Source organism: Colletotrichum truncatum (assembly GCF_014235925.2).
Source record: "Colletotrichum truncatum strain CMES1059 chromosome Unknown Contig_0003, whole genome shotgun sequence".
Taxonomy (NCBI): domain Eukaryota; kingdom Fungi; phylum Ascomycota; class Sordariomycetes; order Glomerellales; family Glomerellaceae; genus Colletotrichum; species Colletotrichum truncatum.
The window spans coordinates 1216323-1233123 of NW_027222400.1; the positions used below are offsets into that span (position 1 = coordinate 1216323).

Sequence of the window (16801 nt, forward strand, 5' to 3'; positions counted from 1 at the left end):
GCATCGTTACGAGATAATTTAGATTAATCAAATATGAATAACTGAATCAACTTAGATGTATAACTAGGTCAACATCCTTATGGACTCCGAAAACTTTTATTGCTCATGTCTTTTAGTCAACCACTAACCAGGATAGAGTCAAAACAAGAAACTGAACAAGAGCCAAAGTCTATAAGCATAACCACAACATGCGCTCCAGTCTCTCGGTACACTCTTTCACTCATGCTGCTGCGTTCTGGACGTGGCATACGACGCAGCCGCACCTGACCCCTGATCTCCACCCGCGCACCTGGACTTGGAGTCGTCCGCAGGCACCTCAGCAATGGTGTTGAAAGGCTCCTGCCAAGACGGTTCCGTAAGCCAGCGGCCCACGGGGTGGCTTGCTGTTGAGCTTCGGGCACCAGGTGGCTGGCCACGGTCCAGCAAGGGGTCCTGCCACGGTCTATTAACCGGGATTGTGCTCGTGCTTGTGCTTGAGCCATTGTTGCCAGAGGACTTGGTGGGGCCTGTTTGTAGTCAGTATTGATGGGGTGATTGTTAGCTGTCATGTACTTGCCCTTGGACTTCGAGGAGGTTTTAGAAGATGACTTGGTCATCTTGAGTTGGTAATAGCGGAATAACAGCGTAATTCCAGGTATGATATGGAGTGTATGATGTATTGTTTAAGAAGCGGTCGAGAATAAATATCTGTTTCCCAACTGGGAACTATTAGTCTGGCGAGACGATAGAATATGGATAGTCTTATACGAAAGCTTTTCCGCCATGTCTATTTCAATTTGTCACGTTCAGCGATGCTAGACATTACTTGCTAGAGGGCAATCTGCAAATATACTTCCGAGTGGTATCCTCAATGCGCCACCAGTTGCACATGTGCTCTTGAGTTACCCATTAGATTCAGGAACCACGCGTGTGGCAGGTTGCGCGTGGCTTTGTACAGCATTCGCAAGCCCTTCCATAAGTCGGCTCATATACGAACATCCTTTGTTCCTTCCAAGGTTTTGTAACAGACACTGTGGACAATTTCAAGTCCTTGATGCCAAATCTGAAAAGGTGGCCAACGCGGCTAGAGTTAGACCTAAAGGCTTGTGCGAGGCAGCCCCTACTCGGCTACAAAGTACTTTTCTATCAGTTGCTTTAGGCTCAACCCATGTGTCTATGGATATTGTATGCCCACATGCAAATACCTTGTGGGACGTTTACCACGTTGAAAAGTCTTGGAGTAACTGCTACCAACCTTCTCCGAGGATGGCGGAACTCAGTTGTGTATCACGTTTCAACAACAATTACACGTACCCGAGACACCCAGAAGTCTGGCAGAAAGCTCCGATACCTTCTGAGGCACATGAAATTTAACACCAAGTCGGTGCAATACGGACATAAACTCGAGAATGAGCATCAAGTAATCGCTAATGGGGCCGACCTTACCCAATACGGCTACAAACATATCCCTGCATTCTTGGAAGCAGTGCAAAGGGCGATTGCATCGATTGTACATCGCATAAGAGGCTGGCAGCCCTCAACGACAAGTTGACCTTCCGAGATGAACATGTCGATGAAGGCTACTTACAGCTTATCAGACAATCAAAATGCCGGTCCGATGAAGAGAATTGCTATGAAGGTTGGATACATAATAATTTATTCTGAACGGTTTGAAAACAGTAAAAGCCCCTGAAGATCATTCATACGTGGTTGAAAGGACCCTCGCTGACTGATGGCTGACATGTCCAAGGTGGGTGTCACGACATGACCTTATTAATCAATATCAGACTTGAAAGGCATCAACTACCAGCAAATGCGACGTGTCAAAGTTCGATGGCACATTGAGCCTCATTTATTAGCTGATGCGCGAGTTTACACCTTGCAGGATGTAACTTGGAGGCACCGTGGCACATGTTGTGCCGCTCAACCCTTCAACAGATAGAAAGAGAAGCTTGAGTCTTTGGAGGGTTGACCTCCTCTCGCATAGATGGATATCAAGTGGTGTGCATTGAGAAGTTAATACATTAACTAATACGTACTTCAGCTTGCTTCAAGACACATATCACCTCCCTTATTTCGGATATCCCAGGCTTTACCTGACTGAGACATTGCCTGCTGTACACCTTGTGAGGGTATCACAAGCTGGTAGATACGCAGTATGATCGACCGTCAGACCAATTTTCATGGTTATCATTCCGGCGAATAGAAGAATTCCATACCGTAGAAAAGATGCAAGTCTTGATTGCCGGTTTTCCCCTTCAAATGAAACCCCCCGATGAGAAAGCCGTTCAGTTGGTGATTTCCACGTGTTGTGCTACCAGCAACACATGGCATAAACAGAGTGGCGCTCATAGAGTAACATAATCAAAAGCTGAGAAATTACAAGAAACTTAGGATCATGGTACTTTTGCTTCTACTTGAAAGCTCTTTCCGACTTTAAAAGTTTTGATGGTACCCGTTGGGGTCGGACGGAGCTGAATAAATAAAAGTCGCGAAAAGACCTAGCTGCGTTGTCAGACGAATATTTCACTATGTAGGCACGCAATATTGTTTTGACTTGAAGTTAATCCCCTTGAACTCCGTGTGTACTGAACCGTCTCCCTCAAATAGCAGCACCATCAGTCTAACCCTCCTAAAGGGTATCTAAATTCAACAAAGGGTATTCGTGTTATTTTGTCACATTCTGAAATAATAAAAATGATAATTTCTGTCACACTGACACTGGTAGTGCGACTGTCATAGGATAACCTCGTGTTCTGAGACAGAAAACGACACAGTGATGGGCTCCTGGGCCTGCCATGAGACCTGTCGTTTACCCCAGCCATGTGGTGAGACTATCTGGCAATGTTGCCAGAAGGAACGCTGCATGTGATTACATAGTGGCCGACAGGGTGCGCCAAAGTCGACAGAAGAAAAAACTGAAACACATAAACAGGGGATAACATGGACAAAACATGCACCAAACCATTCAAACCCGGAAGACTGGATGAGGCGGCAAGATCGACAGTCCTCGGATTTCTCTAGACCTATGAGCACGCAACAAGCTTGTTGAGAGTAAGCCGGAGTGCCAAATCTTGAACTTGTTGGTGTTTTGTGTCGTTGCATACATGATGAGGTTGGCCAGGCTACGTGACGGCGAAGAGGCTGTTCAAAAAGGATGGTTGGACGGGGGCTGGATTGGTTCACTATGAAAGAAACAGTGTAGAATAATCAAGGAACGAGAAGGGTGTGTTGGAAAGCTCCATGTTAACTCATTTTTTGGTCATCACGGACCGTTTAGCATCGTCGCCGTTGGCTTGTTCTTTGACCTATCATGGCATGGACGTGAATTCAAAAAGATTCAGCAACTTGGATAAAACATAAAAGACGAGCATAGCGTTGATACTACATGGTCCATGATCACATCATATATCTTCTTGAGGAGGCAAAAGGGGCTACAAAGATCCCACTCGACTGCGGCTTACTATGACATATCTTGGTAAAGATGGTTCCCAACAGCACGGATGCAAGTAATTTCAGTTTTCCTTCTTGAATCAACACATTGGACGCGACTAGGGCTTCCATGCGGAGAAAGCAATATCCGTCAAGGGCCTCGCCCTGTGGCATGGCGTCCGCCATGTCTTTGCAGCTGAAGTTCCTGGCCCCCAATCGGCATACCGTGCTTTCTGCCCAAAGTACTGAATATTAGGGGGAACTGTACCAAAATATGGTCAATAAATGCCCATCAGGGGGGCAGGCTTTAGGAAGCAAGGTCCATCATCATTTATGAAATCTTAAAGTGAGGCCATACTGGATACAATTAGAAGAGGATGAATTAGCAGAGAGCTTCGAGGACAGCGGTTGAGTGATGGGCACAGTGATCCGGGTGCAAGACCAATGTGGACATGATTTATGAAAAGACATTGAAACTTTCTGTTGGTCTTCTTAACGAAACCCCTCCGTCAGCCTCTGTTAGCCTCCGTCATCCTGGCCCAAAGAGTCAAATGAAGTAGAATCGATGATGCCAGTTGATTATTGCGACATCGACCCATCATAGATAGTGCTCAAGTTAAGCTATTTAATCTAGTCATGGCCCGCAATAAGGGGCTAGCCTGCTAAGATGTAGAACGTGGGGGGAGACTGTCGTGAGGTTGGATGACGATCCTAATGCCTGCAAGAGAAGGGAGTATGAGTCCAGGCGTAAGTATCAAAGCGTCTCTGGGTGAGCGGTATGTCCACATAGTACACTAGTGAATGCGTATTTCTTGGCAGTCGTGATTGGCATCGATGAAAGGTTCCCAGCAATAATATGTTGACGGTAAATACACGTATTCAAGACTTAAGTCAAAACCTTTGGGCATTCCCAAGTGTATGAATAGAAATGGTACGAGATCTGATAACATCCAGGATGCGGAAAAGAAGCATTTGCGAATTAGCAGTATGAAGCCCGAAGCGAATGTTAGCTGTGCTTGCGGGACTGCTCATATGAGATGAGCCATGCCAAGTGCACATGGAAAACAACCAGAACAATCTCGTATTTGGCCCCCACCAGGGTAAAATTCTTTCACAAGTACAACGAGCTGATGTCTCTCTGTTTCGTGGAAGACGTAGGAAACATTTGCGTCGTCGTCCTTCTCGCAATTCGCCTGAAAAAAATGCCGCTTGTCAAAGGCACGGAAACCGCTCTTCCCGAACGAGAAAGTTCCCAGACGGGAAAGGTCAACATGCATCTGCCTCTTTCAATCTATAGACGGGTAATCTGATGGATCTGGAGCCCCACAAAGCCCGGATACCATCGATACCTTACTTCTGTCGGGCCGTTTTTCAAGGGTCTTTGTCCAGCACCTTTGACCGCTCATTGGATATTTTAAAGACTAGACATTCAAGTGGCTTGACCATCCAGCTTACTTTAAACAGACTGGCCTGTGAAGATCCCGAGTTTTAGACTACAAGAAACGGCCAAGAGAAGCTATGTCAGTCTTCTCATTGGACTGTCAATCGTCTAGCGCGACTGACTGCTCTGTCTAGTTGAAATCGATCTGATCCAAAGTGCCAGGGCACGGATGAACGCCATTCTGATCGACAAAACAAAAAAGCAATCACGAAAGTGAAAATGAGTCGTAATTAATTCCAAACGTTTTTCTAGCTGTGCTTTGTAAAATGCGCTGGCCACGACCAAAAGGCGCCACATGGGCGAGGGGAAGGCAACCCGATACTTGGCCGGCACCCCATGCTTCGCTATTCTGCCCAAGCTGTGCGGCAGTAATGCATTGGTACCACTCTGCCAAGCGGGTTATCGTTTGGTTGGATCTAGCGATTCTAAATGGTCGATCAACATGTCTTTCTGTGCCGACACCGTTGACCCATCATGCTTTTTTCTTGGTGGCTGATCGGTTCTTTCCTCATTCATGTCTATCCTTCCGGTTCTTCACATATGTTCGCTCGTATAAACCTCTCATTTTGCCACTGTCTTAATAAAAAGGATATACATCTCAATCCAGGAAACAGAGGGAAACAGGAAACGTTCTTCTCTCTTTGTACTGCTCAACCTAGCCAACCTTCACCATGGACCCAGCAGTGTTGGCGAGCTTCACGATCTACAACCTTCCGTCCAGCCCGCCAAGATTTGACCAGATAGGCCGATTCTATATCGCCTTTTGTGCAACATGGACGGCTCTCGTTATTGCTGGAATGGTCTTTTGCTGGGTAAACCGCAACAGTCCAGTCCTCAAATGGCGTGGCCTGCCCTTGTCGTTCACCGCCATCACTTGCCTTCACATGTACTGGATACTCGCCCAGATCACTTATCCGGTAGGTGGAACAATGCCTGTTGTTCTAGCATATGACATTCAATATTTCGTCATGGGTACTTGGTTCCCCCTGGGTATTGCTTTGTTCCACGCCTCCAACAGTCGTTTCCTTCATGTTGCGAAGTTGCAAAGGCTGCATTTCACAGGTAACGTGGAGGGAAGCCGGCGGGGCAGGACCGGCTGTGATGGAGCTAAGTCATCTTGGCTATGCCGTCTGAGGAACATGGACTATTCGAAAAGAATCATGATATTCATCGGTTTGGGCATGGTCGCCCAGGTATGTATCACTCTCCAAGGCCTTCCCTAGCCCATAGCTAAATAGGGCCCCCTCAAAACAGGTTCTCTTAACCGTAGGCATGTGGTTTGCTTGTAAGAAGTACCACCCAACATATGGTATCCCTGGAACAGAGATCCGTGGCTCCAACTTGATGGAGCAGATGGAGGACCTGGGTCGGGGATGGGAATGGTGGCCCACTGTGCTCTGGCAAGTCATTTGGACATGGATTGTAAGTTGGGCGGAAAAAAATCCAACTATGACAACCGGAATCTTGCTTATGGTTCGCTATATTAGGTTGCTCCTTCTATGCTCTGGAAGGCATGGTCCATCCGCGACACCATGGGGTGGCGTACTCAGACTGTGGGCTGCTGCTTGTCCAGGTTTGTGACTACCGCTTGCTCTTAGAAATCGTTTCTTAAGCTGATATTTGGCGAAATATTTTTTTAGTCTTCACGCAACCCCGATGTTTCTGGTGGCATCATATGTGCCAGCATTTGCAAAAATCAACCCTTACTTCACCCCTAGTCAATGGTAAGCGTTAACGACTGGAATGAAAGACATTATGCATGCTCTGTGGGAGGGATTCATAGTCATACTAACAAAACTATTTAGGCTTCACCTGTCATCTATGATGTTCGAGATATTCACCATTTTCGTGCCTGCTTTCCAGGTCATTCGTCTTCGAATTCTAAGCAAAAAGGCAGTCGACGCCAACGAAAAATGGGATACACTATCGCAGACTACTACACTCAGACCGGTATCAACAAAGGCCTCGACTTACGGAAACTGCAAACGATCAACGTCTGCGAGCCAGCTAGAGAAAGGCTACGCAATTTATGAAACCGAGTCTGCTGAAGTGGGATCTGAGCCGGACAGCCGTCTTCTGACAATGACGGCTCTGGAACATGCATTGCGTGATAACCAAGGCTCACTTCAAGAATTCTCTGCCCTAAATGACTTCTCTGGAGAGAACATTGCCTTTTTATCACGTGTAGCGGCATGGAAGTCAGTGACTTGGCCAGAGCTATCCGAGATTTCTGAGTGCCAACCGGTCGATGAAGAAGAGAAGCTGAACGCATATAACCAAGCCCTTGACATCTACGCTGATTTCGTCTCCCTTACTCTTGCCGAGTTTCCCCTGAACCTTCCTTCGAATGAGCTGAAGCAACTTGAAGCGGTCTTTGAGAAGCCTGCTCACATTCTTTTCGGCGACAACGCTTCCACAAACCCGGTCACACCATTCGACGACGCCTTCCATGGCTGTAATGCATCAAGGTCAGGGAGTGGACAGGATGTGCGGAGTCAGGTCCGCTATACCGGCGAAATCCCAGCAGGTTTCAACGCCAACGTTTTCGACAGGGCACAAGGTCACATCAAGTATCTTGTTCTGACAAACACCTGGCCCAAGTTCGTCAAGGAGATGCACCAAAGGCGCCGGTCGAGCGATACGGGAAGAAGTGTCAATACAGCTGATTCTCAAAGGTCTCTTTTAAGTAGAGCATCTACCAGCCTGTCGGGTTTCCTTCGCTCGATTTTCTGAACAAAGTCTCTATGGCCAATCGGATACGCTTCTCGCCATCTAATCCTTTCTCTCCTTGAACATCCATTCAGAAGAACAATCTGTCACTCATTCAATTCTTTCATTGCTTCTATTAAATACCCGGGAAACTGTCCCATCGCTAGACACATGTAATCTACAATTTCCATAAATATAAACTTTAATACTCGCTATAGTCGCGTTCACATATCTTCGTGCTACTTGTTCTCACAAGGTTGTATCTCGTTGCGAACAAATCCAAGCTTATTGGGTAAGCAGTTTGAACTTTGTATCTTGTGGTGCACTGTCAAAATCTTGCGTACGGACGTTTGCAGCGTTGGCAAACGCGACAAAGCCATAGAGGTAGTGGTTATTATGAAGCTATCAAAATTCGAAAGATCAACCCAAGATGAGCCCTTCCCGGGAAAATGCTTTGTGCTATGCTTTGAACGTCTGCGTATTCTCATCAAACGGGAGTCCTATCTTTTCGCCCAATTAAAGTCATTTACACGAGATGTGTCACTAACACAATGCAACGGAAAAATAAAAATAACCGACGGGAGAATACATGCATAAACAATCTGCCAACTTATCGGAGCATCCAGACCCGAATACATCGCAAAAGCACGCCGAAAACCCTATAAAAATACAAATCAACTTCTCAATTGTGAGTTTCTGAAGTCAATCAATCAATCACTATTTTCACCAGCACAAGCTACATATCCATCATGCCCGCCTCTTCTAACAACTACTCCGAGCCTCTTCAGGGAAAGGTCTACGCCATTACTGGAGGTGCCAGTGGCATTGGTCTCGCTACAGGGAAGCTCCTTGCTAGCAAAGGAGCCACTATCTGTATTGCAGATGTTGATCCAGAGGCTATGAAGAAAGCTGAAGGTATTTTCATCGAAGCTGATTCTCCATACATGATCTCCAAGGTCGATGTTTCGAGCCGAGCTGAAGTAGACACATGGATCAAGTCCATCATTCAAAAGTACGGCCGGCTGGATGGTGCTGCCAATGTGGCAGGAGTAATCGGCAAGTGCCATGGCATAAAGGCCTTGGATGAGCTCGAAGACGAGGATTGGGACAGAATTATCGCCGTAAACCTCACCGGTACAATGTATTGCATGCGCGCGCAGCTACAAAACATTGTGGATGGAGGCTCCATCGTCAATGTATCATCCATCCACGGCTTGAAAGGTAACAACATCCCTCTAATTCGATACGAATCATGAATTCTAACGGGGTCTATAGGTTTTGCTAGGCACAGCGCGTATGACGCGAGCAAACATGGTGTCATAGGCCTCACTAAAGCCGCAGCCTTGGAGAATGGTGCACGAGAAATCCGCATCAACAGTGTGGCACCAGGTTCTATCTACACCCCATTGATGCAGAAGGAATGGGATTCTCGTGGGCGCCGAAGCGATGCTCCTTTTAGCGAGCCAACAGCTTTCCGAAGACTAGGCACTCCAGAAGAGACTGCAAATGTCATAGTATTTCTATTGGGGCCAGAAAGTTCCTTTGTTAGTGGCAGCGTCTATAACGTTGATGGTGCATGGCAATAAGGTTTACGACAATTTCTTAATGTATTCAATTTTGCGCACTTTTCCTATATGAATCGACTGAGGAGACACACACACGTTCATGCAGGTAGACCTTGAATTTGCGAAACTCGGCTTGTCAAATAGATGAGAAAAGTCATGGCACCTATTTGTGCCGACACACCAGTTGTCAATGCCACATATGTCTTGAAGTGAGAAGAGGGTATATAGCATGAACATACTCTTTCTAATCGGCGGAAAAACAAGTGTCGATCCAGTCTCGCATTCAAAAATATGCCATCTGTTTGGAACACTTGGACGTTGACCAGTAAAGGCAACAAGAGTTACCATGTTTTAAGATCATATTTCAAAGAGTTTGAATAGAACAGCCTTTCGACGAAACTTTGGTGATGATGAGCGTAGATTTAACAACCACTACACTACCTATGATTTAGGACTGTTTTGTTTCCTCTACTCGCTCAACCTCGAGGCCTCCTGTCTTTGCTGTCTCCTCATCAGCAGCAGATTGACCATGTGATCCGATCTTGGTATCGCTATAAGCGTCAATCATATCACGATACCACGGCCAGAAGTTAACAGCAGCCGCATAAGAAAGAGATCCAAGAAAGAAGACCAGAGGCACAAACATTGCTACGCCTGTGCCATAGGCATCTGCAGCAACTCCTAGCAGTGGAGGCACACATGCACCACCAATGACACCTCCAACAATGTAACCAGATCCACGCTTTGTATGCCGACCAAGACCTTTCATTCCAAGAGCAACAATTGTCGGAAAGCAGATTGACTCAAAGAACAAAACGACAAAGAGCATGCTCATGCCGATGTTCTGGCGTTGAGTGATAGCGGGGGCCAGGAAAATTATAACAGCGGACTGGAAGATCAGGAAGATCCAACGTGGTCGAATCAAATACATCAATCCTGTTCCGACGAAACGCCCAGCGGCAAAAGCACCCTGAGCTCCAGCGAGGAAGTTTGAAGCGAGGGGAGCACTGGTATTTGGACGCGTATCGATGACATAGTTGATGAAAAAGCTGCAAGATCCGACGCATTAGTATGGAAAAGATACGTCCCAGTCAATCAACATACCCAGCAATTGCCACTTGAGATCCACAGTAACAGAATTGTGCAAAGGCGGCATGGAAGAGGCGATACTGTTTTCGGAAAGGCAAATCTTGTTCCTCTGTGTGTGTCTCGGCGGCTTGGTAAGCCATGTCCGCGTCGGTGACTTCGGGAATTTCGGCGAAGAGGAATACAACAGCAAGAGTAAAGACGAAAACCGATATAGCCAGGTAGACCCATTGCACGTTCTCCATTGCAGTCACATCAGTGAGACCAAGGAATGCATGTGCGGCAACGACTGGTGAGATGATGGTACCGATGCCGTTAAAAGCTTGAGAAATATTGATGCGAATCTCTGCAAATCGAGGCGGCCCGCATACTGTTTATGGCGTTAGCGATGCACAAAAATAGTCACCCACCCAGAATTATCTACCTGTGATGTAGGGATTGGCGGCTGTTTCCAGAGCACCTAGTCCGTTGCCAATGATGAAGATGCAGATGCAGAAACCTGCAAAACTGTGGGCCTTGATGGCAGGAATTGCAAGAAGTCCGCCGAGGCCTGCGAGAAGGTTAGCTGAGCCTTTCCGGTAAGACGACTAGAAACTTACCATAGAGGAAAAGGCCCCAGATGAACACTGCTTTGTAGCCGTAGTGCCGCAATAACCAAGCAGCGTGTCCAAGAGATGCCAAAGGGTAAGCACTGAGCAAATTAGTCCTCGGTGGAAGAATTAAACGAAAGAAACCTGGCCTACTTACCCGAAATACGCAGCCTGAAGCCCTGAGGATTTGGCCTTGTTAATTCCTAGAGTGTCCTGAAAGTGTTTGTTGAGGGTATCGAGAAGGCTGTAAGAAAATCCCCAAAGGAAAAATAGAATTGTCACCAGGGCAATGGGGAAAAGCGATTGCCGCAGCGTTAGTTCGGGCCTGTTGCGTTGGTGGTCGCTAACACGAAGCCCACGTTTGGCCCAAAATTCCTTGCTGAACATGATTGCACTCCAGTATTCGCGACTGTTGGATCAGGAGGTAAGAGGCTGACAGCAGGACGTGGATCCAGTTAGCTCAACTGGCCAGCTAACGGGCAAGAAATAAAGATAAAAATTGGGGGCGTATTGCTGAAGACTTTATAGTTGTCGGGTAAGTCTGCCGCGTGACATCCAGCCATCAGTTTTCATCCGTAGGTCGACGGATACTTCTTTCGCCTGGCTGACGCTCTGGTCCAGGCATTTGGTACAAACATCAGCCACACACTATAGATTCCCTTGTACCCGCAAGAGGCTGCCGGCTTCTATGGTCCAAACAAATACACCTTCGCTAAGGGTGAAGTGTGTGCCTTCTACCAATTACCAGTGGATCTCTCCTGAATTCAACCGTGGCTAACGCTTGGTTTTTCTCGCCCATCAATGAAAGGCCAAATCTTGCGCGAGAGCGGATCGTTCTTTGATGGTAAATATCCGTCGGATAATATACATGGTTCGATGTGGAGACCGAGCAAGCATGCTGGGGAGGGGTCTCATGCAATGGAAATCTATTTGGGTAGCTTCAGAGCTGGCATGGCCTGTCAGCTTTGGTCCCATGCTCTCTCAACCCCTCATCAGATTGCACTAGTGATCCCTCAAACCGGATGCCGCAATGGAAGTTGGGATGCTGCTCGACCTGAGCGAATGAAGAGCGAATGCTGTCAACAAGGACCTGATCTTAGAGGGAAGCCAATGTTCCTTGGCAACAAAAGGCACAGGATCTTCACATAGCTTAGCACACTGAGATATCGATACCGTTAACGCTTGGCTTAACTGACGGGTTGCGACTTGCATCTGTTCTTGAGTTCCTGCCATTGAATTTTTCGACAGCTGCTAAACATGTTTTTGGAGATCAACCACGAAAGCCGAACGCGTACCCTGATGTGGAGAAGCTGAGGTGAGCGAAAGAGTGTTTTTCGTGCAACCTGAAGGAGAATAGGAAGCTTATGTGAATGATGGACTGCCTATGAGTATCACTGGCACCATACAATGTGGTTAGGCATCATGTTGCGCAAACTGGCAGCAAAAGATGTAACAAAGAATTTGGGCCCAAGTACACCATTACTATGGTTGTGCCATATTGTAAGAGACTTTCATTCCCAGGTAAAAGCAAGAAGGTCGAAGAGGTCAACGCTTGACGACTTCTAAAGGTGCTCCTAAGAAGCCTATTATATGCACAAACCCCTTGCGCCATTTGTCCAGCGGTATAAAGATAGGATACTGCGGCGCGCAATCTTGCGCTCCTCCCACTCTTCGAAACTGATCCCTCGGACACTGTATAGCGTTGAACGCAACACCCTTCGAAAATTGCGCTGAAACTCAGTGCTCAGTGTTACGATAGACACTTCGTGAGCACGTATTATAACCTCGCAGGCCTGCTCAACGCTCTCATTGGTACCCAGCTGAGGCATTCTGTCCGCAAACAATAGTAAGATAAAGCTTCCCTGCAGGAGGTAGATTCCGAAAAGGTACGGTATAAACGTAAGTTCGGGGTCCAATTCTAGTATTTTCATCACTGCGTCGGACGCAGCAACAGCGTGTGAAGCACATTTTGAGAACGCAAGCGTGCTGATCCATCCATCTTCGTCATCAAGCATACTGAGTGCGTCCCACTTCCCATGAAGAAGTACGTGGAAAACGTGAAGAATGTGCTTGCTATACGCTATGACAAGTCGTAACTTGTGGCTGGCGAGGTTCCAAGGCCGCAAGCTCACTTCGTGAACTTCGACTTCTGTTGCAAGCTCAAGCACACTCGTCTCGCAAGTTGTTATCATATCTTCAATTATTGCGATGCCTTGGCTGCCGTATGTTATGCCCAGATATGGATGTTGCTTTGTATGGTGATCGTGTATGATATTTCCAAGGATGACCATAAGAGGTAAAAAGAAGGTAAAGAACGTAGCCCCGGTAATAGTGGTAGGAAGTTGTGTTGTCCTTCCAGATATGGCACAACTTGGAAACTCATCAAGTCGTTCCCAAATTTCATCATCTAGAGGTACTGAATACAAGTCAGCTTGCTGTAGAGTGAACTATGATGTGGTCATGTCGCACTAACCGTATACTTGGCATGATGAGTCGAGGATACGAAGAGGCCTGTTGTGAGACAGAGAAAGGTGACGGTCAAGGCAGTATAGAAGCCAAAACACCCTGCGTCTCTCTTCTTTAACCTCTAAAAATGCCAATGGCAGGTCTTCGTGTGAGTATCTGTATTTACACGGGCAAAATGGAGCTGAGCAGAAAGACTCTGAAGCCCGACAAGGTTCATCCTCACGGCCCAGGCCTAAATCAATAGCACCTCTAGTGGCTTCGTCCCACCATCTAAGGCTCTCAGACTTTGAGTCACCACCAGATACGGCAATGCAAAGGATGGTAGATGTTAGTATATGGTCCAATGTCCTGTAAGCTTCATCTGTAGCAGCTAGGAGTGAATCGGAACTCATGGTTCTTTTGTCTCGACTCAGGCATTCTGAAGCAATGGAAAGGTCAGCTTCGGCAAGGTTTGAGAAATCAAAATACTCGCCTTGATATCCCTGCCAATGTTTGTGTTCGTGCCCTTCGATAAGTGATAAGACAAGCTTATATAGGGCTTTGGTCGTGCGTGAAGCCGCCCCAGGTTGTAGCATAAACGGAACCTCGGCTTCCTGAGCACAGCACCAAAGAATGGCTGCTAACAACGCTGGTGATAAATGTCGAGGATTTGAAGGATGAAGCAAGGATTTACGTCGAAATATTCGAGTCAAGATGTAAGGTGCAGTGCGTCTAAACAACGACGACCCTGGATCGATAAAGTACAAATCGAAGAGGTCGCAAGCTTCATCTACCTGTAAAATACCACCGAGATAAGGAAGCAGGGGCTCCAAACAGCGGTATCGACAATACCCGGCTGGTGGATTCGGTTGCGATGGTTGTGCCCAGCTTGGGCTCGAATCTTCTGAGGCGGATAAGATGTGTGGACTTGAGGCGGAGTTAGGGGCGTTCTCATTCTGTTCGTTATTAATAATGCTGAGTTCTGTCTGGGCGAGTTGAAGAACTGGCTGAACGTGCTCATCTGAGATCCTATTGACCGTAGGAGAGTGATCCGAGATTGTGTGCGGCGATACCAATGACCTGGGAGAAGAGGCAGGTACCTCGACAAGCGAGTCACTCGGCCATCCATCGTCCCGAATTCCGTGACTTTTGTTCATTAGAGCACCAGGAGCGCGGCCCCTCTTCTTGAGGGGTCTTCCATAATTGCATGGATAGCCATATTCTATTACCGAGACAGTCAACAAAAGGTTTCACCGCCAAAGTTATGGTCATCCGCAAAAGCTGCATTGAATGGCAACCTACCTGTGCATCTGCGGCTGGCAGCAGGGTTAGCTGTGAGTGCCAGTTGAAAAAAAAGACTTGTCACTTACCAAGGAAGATTACCATCACATCGGGTCCGGGACGAGAAACACTTGTCGCACGCTCTCGTAGTCCTCTTCCTTGACTTGCCATTTCCACTCATAGGTATCTGTTCCACGTCTGGAACAGGATCCGCAATTGTGCTTCGTGCCATGTCTGCCTGACTGAATGGCTTGAAATTCACTTCATGTTGCGGACAAACCAGTAATGAACATGATGGCCGTCGGCTTTTTAAGAAAACTACCCCACTTTGAACAATCCCAGAAGCTCCAACATTTTCCCCGGAGTAATCCACCTGATGAGGGGAAATGCCCAGTTGCAAAAAAGGGCGCAGTTTGTTATCCAATCGCCGTGTGCAGGGATGGATGCCGAGAGGTCTGGTCTGGGGAAGCCAGTAAGAACCTGGAGTAGAGCCGGCCCTTCGGGTTGGTGGAGGAAAGTGCTTACTTACCCGATCGCCCATAAGCCAAACCTCATTGGGTTGGTTCTTTTCAGGGGCAGAAAGGTCCAGGAAGGATCGGTTAATAGGCATTTCACATTTTTACTTGTGGCTCAAACAATAGGCCACTGGTAGTGACGGGCTTAGTTATTTTACCTATGATTGAATTGAATCACAGATACGCACCAATTCTTTTATTCCCTTCGTCTTCAAGACAAGCTTCGAAAAACTGTTTTCGTCTGTTACCTATTTGATTCCAATGACTTTTAGGAAAGTGAGGTTTCTTACCAGCGGTCGTTTTCTTTCTGCCCTTTGTTAATCAGGCACTTCTCGGCAGCAGAAGAAGGAATACACAAGGAAACAGTAGCAGGGGACGTCTATAGACTTGATCAAATAACCATCCACAAACACAAGCAGTTCCCAGTCAATTTAGAGGCTCAATTTTGAATTCGGAAGTTTATCTTACTGCAAAGCTCTTTTAATCTACTTTTGATGCGGATGAGGTTTGAAACCCGTGCAAGACTTATCTAAAAGGCTTACCTCTGAGCATGTAAGGCATGCCGAATCAAGTCAAAGAGCATTCACCTGTAAGGGGCTGCCCTTCGTAGAATCGATAGGCTTGGTTGGACCTAAAGGAGAGCAAGTCCACGCAGATTGTCAATAGCAATCGAGAAGATTTTGTCCTCGATGTTTTCATTCACGTTTTGCCATTCTAGTATCAAAGTTAGTGTCTACTGCGCTCAAATTTTAGGTAACCTCGCCTCGCCGCTACTAGGTCCTGGCAGACATACGAGAATCCTTGTATCCAAGCCAGGAGAGACCTTGTCGATTGTACCAGGAGTCACTAAACTGAAATCTTGTTAAGAACTGGATGTGATTGAGCTTTTCTTTGATATGTGATTCCGTGTGTTCTCAATCTATACTTTTGGGTCATCATACATAAAGAGGGCCCAAAGTTTATGAAACATTAGTATATTTCTTATTTAGAACCGACACAAAGGCTCTATCAAATAACGCAATACAAATCTAACCATCTATACTTTGTGTCTCGCACATAGCCTTGTACATATCTCCTTGAGCAACGAGCCCATCATGAGGTCCCGCCTTGATATTTTGTCCGTCATAAAAGACCATGGTACACTTGGCCTGTCGAAGTGTTGAATACGTTGTGGTACTGAAATGATAATCCATTCCTCTGGACCTGCTGCTTCCATGAGTGCTGCTTGAACGATTCTTTCGGAGTCTGTGTCAAGCGCCCTCGTAGCTTCATTTAAGAGAAGAACGCTTGAGTTGCGGGTAATTGCCCGTGCGATCGCGATGCGTTGCCGTTGGCCGCCCGAAAACTGACTACAGCTTACACCGAAGGAGGTGTTAAAGTCTTCATGGAGTGAGCTGACAAAGTCCCAATCGTTGGCTGCCGGAAGTCCGCTTTCGAGTGAGTCATCATCAGTGACTAGAAGGCCTTCCACGGAGTATATTTCGCCAACATAAAAACTCATTGCCATAGACATATTGGCCCTGATAGTACACGGGAACAATGTAGGTTTCTGTTGCACGAGAGCGACTTTGTTTCGATACAATCATGAGTTCAGGTCCTTCAAACTTTCGTGGGCATCAATGATATTCTGGTCATTACTTGGATCGTAGAAGCGCTCAAGCGATGATATCATGGTGCTCTTTCCACAGCCTGTGCATCATATCAGTATTGTACGTGTAGATTTAGGGATTCATCCGTTTTTCGCGTACCTGATGCACT

General features: G+C 46.8%; 7 protein-coding genes across 7 annotated transcripts; 2 read left to right on the forward strand and 5 right to left on the reverse strand.

Annotated features, from left to right (window-relative positions):
• Positions 1-216: 216 nt before the first annotated feature.
• Positions 217-596, reverse strand: CTRU02_205210 (uncharacterized protein; the record flags this gene model as incomplete). Its single annotated transcript, XM_070204517.1, has 2 exons — positions 217-506; positions 557-596. The coding sequence occupies 2 exons, from the start codon at positions 594-596 to the stop codon at positions 217-219; spliced, it is 330 nt and encodes a 109-aa protein (XP_070061621.1).
• Positions 597-5523: 4927 nt separating this feature from the next.
• CTRU02_205211 (uncharacterized protein) lies at positions 5524-7585 on the forward strand (the record flags this gene model as incomplete). Its single annotated transcript, XM_036724207.1, has 5 exons — positions 5524-6045; positions 6107-6274; positions 6340-6425; positions 6493-6576; positions 6658-7585. 5 exons carry the CDS (start codon positions 5524-5526, stop codon positions 7583-7585), a joined length of 1788 nt encoding a protein of 595 aa, XP_036583834.1.
• A 725-nt stretch (positions 7586-8310) lies between these two features.
• Positions 8311-9147, forward strand: CTRU02_205212 (short chain dehydrogenase reductase family; the record flags this gene model as incomplete). Its single annotated transcript, XM_070204518.1, has 2 exons — positions 8311-8777; positions 8826-9147. 2 exons carry the CDS (start codon positions 8311-8313, stop codon positions 9145-9147), a joined length of 789 nt encoding a protein of 262 aa, XP_070061622.1.
• A 427-nt stretch (positions 9148-9574) lies between these two features.
• On the reverse strand, positions 9575-11189 carry CTRU02_205213 (glucose galactose transporter; the record flags this gene model as incomplete). The annotated part of the gene is made up of 5 exons (XM_036724205.1): positions 9575-10175; positions 10231-10582; positions 10637-10762; positions 10812-10903; positions 10960-11189. The coding sequence occupies 5 exons, from the start codon at positions 11187-11189 to the stop codon at positions 9575-9577; spliced, it is 1401 nt and encodes a 466-aa protein (XP_036583832.1).
• A 1199-nt stretch (positions 11190-12388) lies between these two features.
• On the reverse strand, positions 12389-13660 carry CTRU02_205214 (C6 transcription factor; the record flags this gene model as incomplete). Its single annotated transcript, XM_036724204.1, has 2 exons — positions 12389-13218; positions 13276-13660. 2 exons carry the CDS (start codon positions 13658-13660, stop codon positions 12389-12391), a joined length of 1215 nt encoding a protein of 404 aa, XP_036583831.1.
• An 824-nt stretch (positions 13661-14484) lies between these two features.
• Positions 14485-14760, reverse strand: CTRU02_205215 (uncharacterized protein; the record flags this gene model as incomplete). Its single annotated transcript, XM_070204519.1, has 2 exons — positions 14485-14563; positions 14618-14760. 2 exons carry the CDS (start codon positions 14758-14760, stop codon positions 14485-14487), a joined length of 222 nt encoding a protein of 73 aa, XP_070061623.1.
• Positions 14761-16079: 1319 nt separating this feature from the next.
• CTRU02_205216 (multidrug resistance protein 3 (p glycoprotein 3)) lies at positions 16080-16556 on the reverse strand (the record flags this gene model as incomplete). The annotated part of the gene is made up of 1 exon (XM_036724203.1): positions 16080-16556. The coding sequence occupies one exon, from the start codon at positions 16554-16556 to the stop codon at positions 16080-16082; it is 477 nt and encodes a 158-aa protein (XP_036583830.1).
• Positions 16557-16801: the final 245 nt, after the last annotated feature.